The sequence below is a fragment of the Mixophyes fleayi genome, chromosome 3 (assembly GCF_038048845.1).
Source record: "Mixophyes fleayi isolate aMixFle1 chromosome 3, aMixFle1.hap1, whole genome shotgun sequence".
Classification (NCBI taxonomy): domain Eukaryota; kingdom Metazoa; phylum Chordata; class Amphibia; order Anura; family Limnodynastidae; genus Mixophyes; species Mixophyes fleayi.
The window spans coordinates 89,033,750-89,049,799 of NC_134404.1; the positions used below are offsets into that span (position 1 = coordinate 89,033,750).

Below are 16,050 nucleotides of genomic sequence, written 5' to 3' on the forward strand. Positions count from 1 at the left end.
AATACTACTCAGACATAATTTATGTGTAACATTAATCATGGCCCTTTAATGACATCAGGACTGTCCTTATTACAGGTGTCACTTTGAATGTTTCAATATTTTTATTACATTGGGTGTATGTGCTCATATAAATTGTCTTTCTTGCATCAATATGGTTGTTACAAATGCTATACTATTGAATGTATCATGGCTCCCACTTACTGGAATCTCCTGAGGACCTGTATAAACACAATCCCGTTGCAGGAGTAAAGAAGGTCTGTGGCCATCTGATAACAGGAAACAGCTCCCTAAATGTGCCCACTCCACCACCTGAATACCATTTAAATATCATGTCCTGATAAATTAAACTTAATTACTGCATGTGGGCACAATAGTGTTCCTAACCCACATTTAGCTAGGAACACCCCATTCCACCCAGCATCTTCCACCAAAAGATGCAATCTTTTGCACACCCCAAACAGACACTGCTAACTTCACTATCATGCAGCTTCATACACTTCTAGTTTGAATGGGTGCATATTTTCAAAAGGAGGCAGTATCTTTACAAAGCAGCATAAATTCTGCAATGCCGCATCTTCTACATGTTATTAAATGATACTTACTAAATTTTCTGCAGATGCTCACCATACTTAAAACAGCAGTTCCATGAACAAATGATGTGTGCTTTTTAAAATAAATCACAGTGGCAGGCTATAAGAAGAATATTGCTATTTATTTTTATAATTCTGCACAGTGTCTTGGGCTACCATGGCAACCACAGTCGCATGGATTTTTGAAAGCCGCTTTGATTGTGATGTAAAATCCCCTCCTTCCCCCCTCTTTTTTTTTGCATGACATGCTGAGCATTGAGCCTGTGTCTGCAGCTGGCAGCTATATTTTGTAACCTCCAGAGAGATATTGAAAAGGAGATAATGATTTGTAGATGGACAGATAAGAAAAATGAGTATCAAATGCATGCTTAAAATGCACTTAACTTGCTACTTAAGAAAATGTTATAATGGATCATTATAAGAACTAATAAATATATATATATATATATATATATATATATATAGTATCACTCTGTTACTGTACATGGTGTAATTATGGAGAATAGGGCTCCCATTCTTTTCAAGTACAAAACAGAAACATGATTTTTCAGACTATACATAGTATTTATAATGATTTTTTCCAGTAAAACACTCCTACTACTCTTGTTACCCCTCCTCTGAGATCCTTAAGATTGTAAGTTCCCCAGTTGTTATCATGACATGTTAATTAGATCAATATGAATAGACAGCACTGTGGAATATGTTGTAATAATATAAATAAATGAAACTAATAACCCAGAGGCCTTGTCAGCCTTAGAAACCTTAGTGATTTGGACAAAACAAACAACATATAGGAGCTCTAGCTGCAATGGTCACCTTCAGAAACCAGGCAACACTCAGGCTGGCTTTCTTAGTCTCTTCCAATGCATCTTTGTATTTCCAAATGATGTGATCTGAAAAGCTCATCACAAGTGATTCCAATTCACCGTGAAAGGTTTTAGGGAACCTCTTAGTGCGGTGAACCTTAAAAATAGAGGAAAGTTTCAATCAGTGATAAATTGCTGCTCACTCAGTCATTGGACATAATAACACAAATATACAAACCTAAAATGCAAGCACTGCAACTAAAAGTATATCTAAGAGCAGCCTCACGTCAGTTAGAGGAAGACAAGCTATAATAAGAACGCTTTTAAGAAGACTTATAACAGTGGTTCCATTATTGTGAGCTAACTTGTAAAGTTCCATCATTCTACACTGTGCATGTTAAACTATGTGGCCATATTTACTTTTATCCACAACTATAGCTGTTCTGTCTCCCAACTAGCACAGGCATTTTCTCTACTGCACAATAATCTCATCATTACACACATTTCTCGGTTTCCTTATTAGTGACAGCTGTGGTTTGTACTGCAATCATGGTACATATGAGTTAACTCTGGTTCATTGTGACACCAAGTTGATGGCTGTGCATAACATATTCTTAGATTCTTATAGGTTAAAGTGCATGCTATAGGAATGTCTCCTAGAAGCACATAAACAGAATGATGCATTCACTGATTCCTCCATGTTTTCATGTGAAGACTCTGAAAACAGAACTGAAAAATAATAGGAATGATAGGAAACTGAATTATTATGGGGTATAGGATGGTCCAGATGGCAGGTGACAATGGAACAGTGATTGAATCCAACAACTTGCAAAGTACATTTCTGCAAAGCAAGTATGCCAAGCAGTCAGTCATTCTCTCTCTGCTCTGTTGCAGAAGCACCTTTCACCTAACATGGCAACCTGCTAAAAATGAGTAATACACACACACATACATATATATATATATATATATATATAAACATACATACATACACAGAGAGAGCGCTGTTTCTATATATAATGCATATTTTTACACCTTCAGTCAGGGGAGGGCTGGCAAATTACAGACTGGGGGGCAAAGTTTGACTCAGCAGCCTATTTTAAAGGATCAAAAAATGCAGGTGGCCCAGTCACCCAGCCCAAGGTAGCCCATCATGGGCCCGGTCTGGGGGCACATGCCCCCCTGTCCCCCAGCCCAGCCTGCCCTTGTATTCAGTAAACCACAGCTTTTGATTTAATTGTTAAATAATGGACTTACTTGCTCTATAAATTAATAAAATGTCTTTACCCTAATAAATACTATGAAGTATACATTATATGTAAGTTACACCTCTCCACTATTTATACACTTTATATTGTCTATTTTTGCCCATATGATGACATTGCATCTACAACATTTAAGCCTCAGCTGTCAGTGGCAGTTGGTGCTGTTCACCACAAACCTAATGAATGTACAACATGAAACGTTGTATTTACGATGATGTGGTCCACCTTAAGCCTTTATCCAACAGCTTTCTGTGTTGTCTGCTCCACCTGGCCTCGAAGTGTTTGGATGACTCGTGGGCTTGAGGAGCTAGTTTTATATAAACCTACAGACTGACAGGTGGAATAGACAGGCAGAATGCAATTGTCTCCTCTTAAATTACCATCTGCTCCACTTATAACTTGTGAATCAATTTAGAAAAGTGACACAAGAAATAAAGAACAAATAAACCCCCATTCATTGAAAGCTGATCCATGATTTGCACATTTCAGTAGAACATTGAGCAGTGATAGGGAGTCTTCTCAGCAATGCTCCCACAGACAAATACTCAAATAAGCATCTTAAATCGCATTTTCCTGAAGTCGATTTTTCTTTTATTTGATTATTTTTTACCAAGGAGCATTGCATGAAAATTCTCCCTGTTGCTGCTCATTGTCCTAGTGAGGCTGATACGATTGTGACATTGCTGATCGGAACAACTGGCCTTACACTAATAAGATCAAGCTGACCTGGTCTATCTGCAGGTGGATGTTCTGTGTTAAGGATGTCATGTGCAGAACTGCCATAATGGCATTCTCCAGAAATCCCAACTAATTTGGGAGAACTGTACTTGTTGTAAAAGTCTAATAATGATTAAAGTGATTATAATTTGCTTTTATACTGCACACAGTTTATATACAAAATGTTTATAGCTCTTTTGTAAGAGGGATGCAACTAAGGATGCCTCCAATGGAATGGTAAGAGAATACACTTCACTCTCCTGAACAACATATCAAAATATTTGGGACAGCTGTATTTTATTTCCATCTGCTGAGTGGCACATAGAGAGAATAATTGTACCATTTCAGAGCTCACTCCCAGGTGAAATAACAGCCAATTTACCTGCATCATGTCGTTATCGTGGAGATGTTGAGCCATGGATTTGATAATGATCTCAAAGAAAAACTGTGAGTGCTGTCAAAAGAATAAAATGCAGTTATTTCTGGCAGAAATGTTTCTATATTTAGAGAATCTGCCTCCAGCATGTTGCATATGGGTTATTCTATAAAAACACTGGCAATCCTAGTTACTAGACATCCCTAGGCTTAATGTCGCAACTGGTCTCCTTCATGGTGGGTAGTAAATTATTTTATCGTTATTTGTTTAATTATATTACCGCAACTACTATGAAATGAGCTGTGGATGGTTGTATTTAACCTCTAATCCATATTGCACCAGCTTAGATCATTTCAGGACACAATCAAAGCCTTAGGTCTCCGTCATTGATGTAAAGTGTATTCACTCCATTTACTAAGGAAACAAATTAAATACTAGATGTTTTCATAATAAGATTAGATTGATCAGACACAGGAAGGAAAATGTAGAGCAATCAATGATACCAAATTCCTTCCAACTACAGGGAAGTGTGAGATCTTAAGTAATCTCTAGGCACTATGTGGACTCCTAACGTATTTTAATTAAATACAATCTATATTCTGCCAAAAAACAATTTAGCTAGAGAAAGAGCATTGTGTCATTAACTAACTGCATCTACTGTGACTGTGCTGTTCATACATGTGTAAGTAATCACAAACATAGTGTGCAGAGAAACAAATAAGCCCCATGGTAGAAGACTTACCCTTAGCACAAGTTTAATTGTATTTAGTTCGTTACATTTTAAAAGGCTCGTCACACCTTTGGCAAGTTCTTCATGGACCGACCGTTCCGCATGTGATTGTGTTTTAAACACATACTAAGATAAATAGAAGAAATGTATAATGAATGATTAATACATGGGTATCATAATCGGAACGTGAGTGTGAGTGTGTGTGTGAGTGCCTTGTATACACACCATTTTACCATTTTGGACAGTTTAATATGTGCATGTGTGTACCATTATATAGAGGGACTTACCTTTACATAAGACTGGACATAGTTCTCCAGCTGTTCTTCATAGCATTTAGCTACAATGTCTGTAAGGACCCTACAGTAGAACAATATGAATATAAAGGTCAATTCAAAACATGAGGCTCAGGCGCTTGTTAAGTACTGTGATACAACCATGTACAGTACATATCCACAAACATGAAGATTATCAATTGCTCAATGATGTTATATGAACTGGCCTTTGAGCCAGTTTCTGTACAAATATTGGTGGATGATGAAAGAAAGGCAGGAGGGTGTAGGAGTAGCCTACAGTATTATAGAGAAGGAACAGGCATTTCCAAGGTACGGGTACAGCAGGGAGTGATAGATGGTAGAGATGCAGGATGATACGTGTAGGTTCTTATCAGCTCAGAGACAACAGAGATATATGGAGAAAAGAGATGTTTCAAAGAGCAGTCAGTGTTGAGGGATTTATAGGCAAGGAGCAAAATTTAAAATTGTATCCTGGAGCAAACAGAGAATAACTGACATAATTGCATTTTTACTGATTGGTTAGTCTTTTTTATGTTCATTGAGATGTATTACAAGCAGATCCATGGTAGATTACCCATGGTTAACTGGCATGCCAACGACAAACATGCCAAAAGCCGTCACAAAAAAATGTGTGCATGAACATTGTTCACTAACTTGTTTAAGAAAATCCCTTAAATTGGTGTAATTTAAAGTGAACTTACCTGGTGGTCACTGTGATGACATCATCATCATTATGTTTTGTTAGAACATTGAAGAGTTGATTGAACAAAACAGGAAGAAAGCTTATGACCATGTGGATCTTGTCAATATTCAGCAGGTTCTAGAAATGGATAAATCATTGAAAAGTGATACCTCTTGTAACAATGGACTAAATCTAGCATCTTGCTGTAAGTAGAGATGGCACTGACCGCTTATAGTATATCTACCATCAGAGATAAGCAGCACTTTTGGAGTGCTGAATATCAATCTAGCCATTTGCTGCTCCATCTGTATGTAGAAGCTCAATTTCAGCTGTGCTGGCAATTATTATGTCTGAGTACAGATCTATGTGATTCTTTTAGCCACTTTACACCCACTTTTGTGGTGATAACTTAAATTGGTGTACCCAATATAGATACACTTTGCCTGATTGCAACAATGGCTTTAAGTGCTCACTGTGTGTATTGCATATGTACATATGGTACAGTGTTGCACATGTGGAAATACTGCTCACTTTTCTTTTTGGACAGTCCAAATTTCAAATGAAATTGAACTTTTCCAGCTCTTGTCCAATAAGTTTCCCATTTGACCCTCTTTAAGGAATTATCTAGAGAAAGTAAGGGGTCAATTGGGCAGCCTTTATTTCAAGTTCAATATTAAAAATATTGGTTTATGTGTGCTGCATGCTCAAATAATATTATGTGCTGGAAACTGAAAGTAGTGGTTAATGTCACCTGCAAGCAGATGTAAAGATCAAAGTAGTTTGCAGAGTGTAAAGTCCTTACACTAAAATACACAGTAAAGAACCCATTTTGCTCTGCCTTCTCCTCTTGGGCTCATTTATATACCTTTATACCTTGCATACAAAGTCTTTTTTTTTTTTAAGATTTGGACCTGGTACAAAATTATGCATGCACAACAGTCCAATCCACACATCATCCAACTCAGACATGTGCACCTTAGTTCTGTCCAGAGCTGTGGACAATGAGCACAACACCACATTGCATGCTTGTGCTTCTACACCATGGGGAGTCTATTTACAGAATAGAAGCATCTTATGTGATTTGCTCTGAGACATAACTGTACCTTACAAGACACCAGAAAGTTGAGTGATGGAGGCTTTGACAGCTTGTTTTCTCTTTTTTGGCATTGCTGGAAAAAGTTATTCAGATATGGATCCTAAAATGACAAAAACCATTGAGAATTTGGAATCCCACTGTTGATGGCTTGTCAAGAACGGATACTGTGCCGCATTAGAGCTCACCTGAGTATATACTGTTGACACAACAAGTGTTGATACTTTGAAAAGTGGTTTTCCTCCATCCACCCATTTGAGATCACTTCCAATTTGCTGTGACATAATCATACAGAGACAAAAGTATCTATTGTGATTTCCCACAAAACAATTTCAGAGTAGAGAACAAAATTAAAAATAATTTTATCAAGTTTTTTTTCTTATTAAATCTTATACATCCAAGAAGCAATTAACCATTATTCTTGAGGAACAGTGGCACATGCAGGGCTGAAGACCATCAGAAATTACTACTTATTTGAATTATATACTGTACCTCCTACCAATCAAAGCATGTTGTAACTAGAGATGGTCACCGACCCCCGTGTTTTGGTTTTGTTTTTGGATCTGGATTACCTTTGTGTTTTGGTTTTGCAAAACCGCCCTTGCGTGTTTTGGTTTTGGTTTTGTTTGGTTTTGTTTTGCTATTTTTTAAGGAAATACCACTTTTTTGGTCTAAAATAACCTAATTTAGTGCTCCACCAGTTTCTTAGATAAGTGAGGTAATTCTAAAGCTAATAAATTATGAAAAAAACAGTTTAATCCCTGGTAGGCCAACCTTAATGCGAACACTTGTCTGCAAATTATAGTCAAACCTGGTTGCCTACCTCCTCCATCTTTGATTATTGGCAATGTAGTATATTACACCCTACACTTGTAGTTGAATATAAAAAAAGCAGCCTGCACAGACTGTGGAGCTAGAAAGTAAAATTAAATGGACCATGGTACTTTGGTGGCTACCTTTGCCCCCCCCCCCCCCCGCCCTCCACTTGTAGTTGAATATAAAAAAAAGCAGCCTGCATAGACTGTAGAACTAGAAATTCGAATATACAAAGAAATGGACAAAGGCAGTTTGGTATCTGTCTACATCAGACCCCCCCCATCCACGTGTAGTAAAATAGAAAAAAAAGCAGCCTGCATAGACTGTAGAACTAGAAATTCAAATATACAAAGAAATGGACAAAGGCAGTTTGGTATCTGTCTGCATCAGATCCCCTCTCCACTAGGAGTAAAATAGAAAACTATTTAGCCGTTATATAATCTAGAATATAAATGGAAATTGAGAAAGGCAATTTGGTATCTGTCTGCATCATAATCATCAACATCCTCATTAGCGCCCTCGTCACCTCCATAAATCTCCCCCTCATCCTCCTTTATTTCCAAAGTGGCATCCTCAATTTGTGTATCACTGGCTACACTCGGGCTGTTCAGGTACACATCAGCAGAACTGCTGAAAGGGCCCTTCTTTATGGGTACACTAACAAAATGCTCACGATTAGACATACCACTGTTGGATGAATTTTCCACAGGGATTGGTGTCATTTGTGAATCAGAGCAAACATTATCTTCTAATGCCTTACTGTTATCTTGCAGCTCGGCTTTGACGCGTAACAGTAGTTGTGCACCAATTGTGGCTCGGTAACTTTTTGGGATCTGCCACTAATAGCCAAAGGTGAAGGCCTCATTCTCTTTTTGCCACTGCGTGTGTAGAATGGCATGTTGGCAATTTTTTTTTTTCATCGGCACTTAACTTTTGCTCAGTAACACTTCTTTTTCGCTTCAATACAGTAAAAAAAAAAATGTATTTTGTTTTTTGGACTGATTTCGAAACACTCTGTAGTTTGACATCGCCTTGCCCAGATGACGTACTGGGAACACTAGCATCTGGTGACAGAACCGGGTTGCTCATTCTGATCATATGTGGACTGCTTTGAATCCATTCTGAGCGCAAAGCACTTGTAGTGGTAAAAATTATTTGGTAAGATACTGCTGACAGATATGACTTTTGACAGCCAGAAATATTTATGCACAATTATGGGGGACAAACCAAAAGCACTGGGGAGTGCCAAATATTACCAAAATAAAATAAACCTCTATCCTCCTCTCTTCTCTAGCGATTTTTGTTACAGCAATTGGAATAAGAATATTATATTCGCTGTCCCTGCTCTAATCAGCCTGTGACTACACCCTGCTCTCTCCCTCTGTCGAATGGCGATGGATTGCTGTGGAGGCGTGTATTTATAATCTTGAAGTATCGCGAGAACCGAGGCACGAGATCCGACGATGTCACGATGACGTTCGGCCTCGATTTGGATTCGGAGCGGGCGGGAGAGTACCGAGCTGAGTACCCAAAGTTTGGGTGGGTTCGGTTCTCGGGGAACCGGACCCACCCATCTCTAGTTGTAACCCACAGGAACACTGACATTACACTATGTGTATGTTAAGAGAATAACTAATATTATTCTTAATCAGAAAATGTAAACAATAGGTAAACAAAATGCAGAACATATAATTTACTTAACAAGTGACAATGTGTGGAGTATATAGGAAATCCATCTTAATCAACTAAATAGATCACAGAATAGTTTTAGATGAATTCTCATTACATTTAGGATTTAGTGATAATTGGGGTTTACCAGCATTGAGGACCAGCTTAGAGAGGAAGGGAATTTCGGATCCTGCCTTCCTGTCTGAGCAGGAAGTGCAGCGACTATAAGAGGATGGCAGCCGGCTGTCCTGGTAAGGTAAATGAGAGGAGGGGAAGAATGGGGTGATGAAGGGAAGGGAGGGGGACCAGATGTATTACAGGAGCATATGTGTAGATAGTCACAGTTGGGTATTGGAGGCATTACGGGGGAGTATATGAGGAGACAGTCCACATTAGGGATCGGAGGCATTACGGGGGATTATATGAGGAGATAGTCCACATTAGGGATCGGAGGCATTACAGGGGAGTATATGAGGAGACAGTCCTCATTAGGGATCAGAGGCATTATGGAGGATTATATGAGGAGATAGCCCACATTAGGGATCGGAGGCATTATGAGGGAGTATATGAGGAGACAGTCCACATTAGGGATCGGAGGCATTACGGGGAAGTATATGAGGAGACAGTCCATATTAGGGAATGGAGACATTACGGGGGAGTATGTGAGGAGACAGTCTACATTAGGGATCGGAGGCATTATGAGGGAGTATATGAGGAGAAAGTCCACATTAGGGATTGGAGGCATTACCGTGTGTGTGGGGGGAATGTGTGGAGATATTTGGTGCTGAGGTCCGGAAGCATTACATGGGGAAGCAATACTGAAGCTAATCAGCATGGGGAACTGTATGGACTAAAAGGGAGAAAGTGTGTGAAGATAGTAAGGATTTGGGACCTGAGGCATTATAAGGGGATAGATGGTGTTATTTGGACATTGTTGGCCTCATGCCTCAGGGATGTCACTGATTTGTAGTGAAATTTATATTGGTTCAGCACACAAAATGATCAAAAAATCTCAGTTGTGTGTAGCTAACGGATGCCCTTTAAGGAGCATTACACTTTACACAACAGAAAACCATTAAAAGATTCCTATTAAAACATTATTTCAATGACATGCAGAGCTGTGTCTGAATATAGCTTTGTTTTCAGCAGAACAGTAACTTGTTTATGAAGAGACTTCACATCTGTAAGCAATGAATGAGGTTATCATTGGTCACAGTCCAAGCAGTACAAGATGTATGTGAAAACAAATTAAAAACCACTTATGAGTTTCACAACAAAGCTGAGATTTAGGATGAAGAATTAACAAGTACAAGGTTAATCAAGAAGTATTGATGTAGGAAATGAATGTGCATTATATAAACAACACAGAATAAACTCTGGTAGTGTAGTGCTCAGAACATTTCAATTCTGAAGCATAGATCTGAAAGGAAGAATGGCACTGACAGAAACTGAGACCAAAGATAAAGTATATTGACTTTCTGAACTGCTCATCTTTACATTATACAACACTAGCTCTATAGACCTAAACTCTTCAATATATAAAATACTGGGCTAGATTCATTAAGGAATAACTCTGCTCAGGCCCTGAACCAAACTATACGTCAGTGAATGCAGCAACGTCCAACTCATCTTCAGCAACCTACAATTTCATGGGCGGGATGAGGAGGGCAATGAGCATATGTACATAGTCAATGTACAGTAATGATGTGCCAAGCTGGGTTGCACGCAGCAGCGTCCAATTCAAGTGTTTGGCATCACAAACGTTCGTAATTTTCAGTGGTATTACTCGCACCAGCTACAGGTCTGGCGTAAATGCTGATTACTAGTGATGACGGCTTGTTATGCATGGTAGAACATGTGTTTGCAATCAGGAGCACTTTATATTCCACATATGTATAGGACGTATCCTGCAGTGTACAGTCTGCCAGAGTAGAGCGCACCTAGACCAACATGAAACGTTTCTTCAGGTTTGCTCCTAGTTGAATGCAGACCTTCGTATGCCCAATTTATGTGCTCTTTTAAAATAAAATGCTATTAATGTTTGTTTTGTGTGCTTTAGTGGATCAGGCCCACCTTATTAAGCTTCAAGCATACTCTTGGAAAAAATGGGATGTCAAAATTTGTTATAATGGTACAGGGAGCAACTACAGGTGCCACCATAACCTGACAGACAAAGCCTGCTTTGACAGTACCCAAAATATAAGCTTCTTATTGTTTAGCTGCCCTAGAATATTGAGAGATGTTTTCATTGATGGTAAATAAAGCCAAGGGTTCAATTTGGTTAAAATTGATAACATCTTTAGCTTGAAACAATTATCTGAATAACTACAAATCTTACAAATCAGGTTCACAACAGAGTCTATTTCCAATAATCATATGGATGAAATATTAATCTGTATAACTGAGAGCTAAACTCTGTGGGAAAGAGATTTTTATTGCCAAAGATTACAGTCCTAATCCAGCCCTTACTGCACTGTAAACAGAAGATCCATATAAAAGATACTGCTAGATCATAGGTACCTTTCCCGTTGCAGCATCTTCCACGCTAAGGTATTTTGCAGGTAAAGAGGCAGCTACAGGAATGAGGTGTTCTTGTGACGTGAGCTGTTCACTCTTAAACAGTGGCAGCCAGGCGAACCCAACTACAGCAAGAGAAGACAAGAGCAGATCACTGTGCATCTGACGTACAGCCAGGATAATGGACACGCTTACTTATGAGGTTCAATGCAGTGAAAATGAAAAATCCTTGCAAGTCAACGTATCCACTTCTACATGAAACACACAGTAGTAGGAAATGGTTACAATGTGCAGTGAACGTAATCCTTCTAAAGATACCTGGTGTTTCCAGAGCCTCTTTCTTTTTGGCATTAGCTTTTGCATTTATGTCACAGGTGACGTGATGGAATGAAAACAGAATGTGATGTTTCTCATGGAGTTGAGTGGGAAGCTCAATTTTCACCTGAAATGTAAAATATTACACCTCTCCTTAGACACTGTCAGACCGGACACCTAGATATCTTGTACAGACATGTTTATTAAATTAACCATAAAATGATAGAGCTGATACTGGAGACCACTAGTGGAATTAGAACTTTGAGGAACATGATATATACATTCCTGAACATAGAATACTTGTTTTATTTGCACAAATGATAGACAGTGAGGTTCATTTACTAGCAGTTTACATTTTATACCATTAGTATAACGCACATATAGTACTTTTTAATGTTTGTTGCCTGGTGTAGGTCACGCATCTTAAATTTAAATGAGTCACAACCATTTATATGAAGTTAAATTGCACAGTTAACCTATTATAACATATTTTATTGAGTAGAACAGCCTAATTAAAATGAACACCAAACATGATCAAACTTAAAAAAAAAGAAAAAAAAAAAAAGATGTATTTAAATGGTTATGAGATGCTTACAGCAAATCCAATACTACCCTCACTGAACTCTCCCTCTCTTTTTTTGTACAACCCCTTCAAAAACAGGTTTCATAAGTTACAATGCACTTGTCACTTACACGCACTGGAGGCAGCCAAACTATTTTCATGAGAACTAAGTATGTCAATTCCCAGGGAATCAATCTGTGGTTTTTATATACTGCATTGTCTTAAATATTGGTCAATCCCCCAAAATAATTGCTTCCACTTTAAGCAAGAAGTTGTACTAACTATATAATGACATATGATTATCAATAGAAGGAAGCTCTCAATAGATATGACTTTGTACTTGTTATATGTAGTGTCGGTAGTATTCTGCCTCCCAACCTTTATATTATTGCATTCGGTATGGTGGGCGCACATGAAAGGGGTGTGGTCATGCTATATTAGGGCGTGGCCACATAACAATGAGCCCCTTCCTCTCCCCTAACCACACCACATCAATGCCGTGCATACTTGTCACTGGTACATATGGCATTGAAGGGGTATCCATTATTAGCAGACACCTCCCAAATGTCCTGGAATCAGGGCAAAATTCCCCTCAAACCAGAACTGTCCCACCTAAATTGGGACAGTTGGGAGGTATTGTAGTATTAAACACTTCTGTATGATTTGTAATTTTGGTGCGTTTGTGTATTACTCTGAGCAGCTGAACTCTCTTGTATCTAAATATACCAGTAAATCGAAATAAAATAAAAAATGGTCATTTTTAAAAAAAATTTTTTTACATGCGCATAATTGTCCAACAAGCACATTTCAAGGTGCACGCACACTCCCCGATTTGGAAAACACTTTAAGTCCACGCCCTTCATTAATTTAAACTTTTTTGTTTCCGGCTAAAATACTGCTTAGTTTAGTCTCATTTATGTCTTAAATGAATCATGAGAGTGAAGGGGCATCAGAATTGCCCTTATTACAAGTTTCACTTTTGTTCGTTTGAATGTTCCATTGTTCCAAGTGCGCTTTACCGCAAAAGAGCAACTGGGAGGGGCAAAATACATCCCATTCATTGTACAGAGACGAGCTTGAGCTGAGCGGCTGAAGAATTCTAATCGTGTGGGGTGGAAAAGGCTGTGCGCCTATTAGTCAAACCGCAAAAGCCTCCATATCTTTGCCTTCTCCATTCCCGCCAGTTTATATACAGAATTCTGTCCCACTGAATGAAATCTCATTTCGTTCACTCTAGTGGAAAACTAGCCACAGGTATGCCCCATTTTTCCCTTACCAGAGAACGCCCCCCCCCATCCTCCCATTTATTAACCCCTGCAGATACCACATCTTTACCATACGCTTACTTGTGAAACAGGAATGCATTTACTAAAAAGTAGCGCATGACATAACAAAAGAGCACTTCCATTGTGGTTGTATAAATGACCATTAATGTTCTAAAATATTCAGATAGCAGTAAAAGAGTAAATGGCCTTGGATATTACAAAGATTACATATTACAAGAAGGAATAACATTCTGCAGTATCATAAAACCTCCCTGTTTCCCTGTTTCCATTGCAGTCTCTGGAAAATGCTTCACTGGAAATTGTCCTAAATGTTTATATATGAAAAAAACTTCCAAAGAGACTTGGCCAGAAACCTGGAGTGTTCTTGGTTGGAATAACCTAACCTGGCAGCATGTTTACTAAAATGACTTAGAGCAGATCTAGTGAAAATATCATTGTTTTAAAAAAAAAGAAAAAAGAAATCACAGAACTCAATGATAATATAATATAGTAATATAAATTAAAAAACACTTCAACAGACTGATATATTTTCATGAGCAACATTCTACACATATTTTGAGACAATTATGAAAATTGAAGCAAAGGAAAAAGGTGGGGTTCCTTAGCAACCAATCAGATCTTTGCTTTAATTTTCTAAGATACACTTTAAAAATGACAGATTCTGATTGGTGACCACAGGAAACACCTCTTTCAATCATACAGGGTTTCATTGGTGTTCAACATTCTCAGATATAGTAACTTGAAGGAAAACACCAAAAGGGATATTCTACCCTAAGATCCACTGGATGTTCCCAGCTTCTGAATGCAGTCATTGTTTGTTTATCCTTTGGCACTTTCATGCATTGCCGCCTATCTGTTATTTTACCTTTGTATTTATCTAATACAAATTGTGTGTGTGTGTGTGTGTGTGTGTGTGTGTGTGTGTAATACTACTAAACAAGATGACAAAGCCTACCATTCACTTGAGTGCATTTTATCTCCTTCCAGAGACCTGCTCTTATTCATGTGTTATAACACCCTCTCAAGAAGATGGTTTGTGGGAGTGGTTTAGTGGCAGAAGTGGGCCTGACAGCATTAAGAGACTGTTATGTTGTCATTGGATGCTCGGAGCCAGGCTCATAAAGGATTAGGAATGGTAAAAAGTAGACAATACACATAACCACCTTAATCCGCTGAAAGCCTGTATAGAGGAATATGATAAAACTATATCGAGCATGTGCAAAGTGAGAAACATTTGGAGGTTAGAGTGCCTTTAAATAATTTCTATTATGTGTAAACTAATTGCTGCTGGAAACCAATCAATGAAACACTATGGTTTCATGCTGTTCCATATAAATATTACATAAAAGATTATCTCAAGGTACACTGTTTTGAAATGATTTAATCAATACTCAGCAATTAAGACAAATTTTGTTTAATTCTTGAAACTTTTGTAAACAGCCAGCAGTAGATATTGTATCATTGAATTGCTACTAACGATGCCCATTATTCACCCTTCAAGTTCCCAGGCATCTGCTGTCTGAATAAGAACTTTCTACATGTTATGTACTATCTGCAGGAACACCTCTTATTTGAGTGAGTTTCTGTCTAGATCTAGAGTGAAGGTCATACACAACCATATAAACAATACAGGCAGCAGAAAGCAGCACGTTGGACTGACCTCATCATAAAAGTCTGGGTTCTGAGAATGATGTAGGATTGTGGTGTAAGCTGCTGTTGTAAACAGTGAACCACCAGGCTTCCCATAAATGCACTGTCAACAAAAAAGAAAAAAATATATATGAGAATTTAACGCTATTTACAAGATATAGAGATACACATAACAACCTAGTCTCACATTCAGATCAACACTACTGCACATACGATATTGGTCAATAGAAAACGTAGATCAGGAAAAATAAATAGTGTCTCAGTCAAAAGCCTCTAAATGACTTGTAGAGCAGGTTACAAAGCCTCATACATAATCTGTACTGGTACCCTCTGATTCCTGTCTGAAATTATTTCCTCAACATTCGGATGCCTTTTTATTGTATAAAAGTAAATTTTAATTGTTTTGTAATAGATGATGAATCTCTTTTGTTACTTTTTATAAATAATAAATAAACTAAATATATTGACTTATTTTACTGAATGCTGACAAAATTAGACAAAAGTAGCAAGAAGATTAATTTCCATCCTACTACATTTATTTTCACAATACTGGTATAGTAATCACCATATTGGACTGTGCTATTTATCACACTTTAATTTGGTGCCATCCACATGTCCTATATACATATATATATATGAGCCTACTTTATCAGCATCTATCTGCAATCCTTGATGAAAGTGCAT

General features: G+C 38.0%; 1 protein-coding gene across 5 annotated transcripts in view; it reads right to left on the minus strand.

Moving 5' to 3' along the window:
• The window catches only part of DOCK10 (dedicator of cytokinesis 10), a 256,655-nt gene that overhangs the window by 56,592 nt on the left and 184,013 nt on the right, over nt 1-16,050 (minus strand). For all 5 annotated transcript variants that reach the window (XM_075201945.1, XM_075201943.1, XM_075201947.1 and 2 more), the window contains exons 19-28: nt 15,377-15,469; nt 11,872-11,995; nt 11,557-11,678; nt 6,741-6,827; nt 6,563-6,655; nt 5,479-5,597; nt 4,772-4,841; nt 4,497-4,610; nt 3,761-3,832; nt 1,407-1,553 (exon numbers count right to left, since the gene is read on the minus strand). In XM_075201945.1, coding sequence (XP_075058046.1) covers nt 1,407-1,553; nt 3,761-3,832; nt 4,497-4,610; nt 4,772-4,841; nt 5,479-5,597; nt 6,563-6,655; nt 6,741-6,827; nt 11,557-11,678; nt 11,872-11,995; nt 15,377-15,469 — 1,041 coding nt within the window. The remainder of the gene's footprint in view (nt 1-1,406; nt 1,554-3,760; nt 3,833-4,496; nt 4,611-4,771; nt 4,842-5,478; nt 5,598-6,562; nt 6,656-6,740; nt 6,828-11,556; nt 11,679-11,871; nt 11,996-15,376; nt 15,470-16,050) is intronic.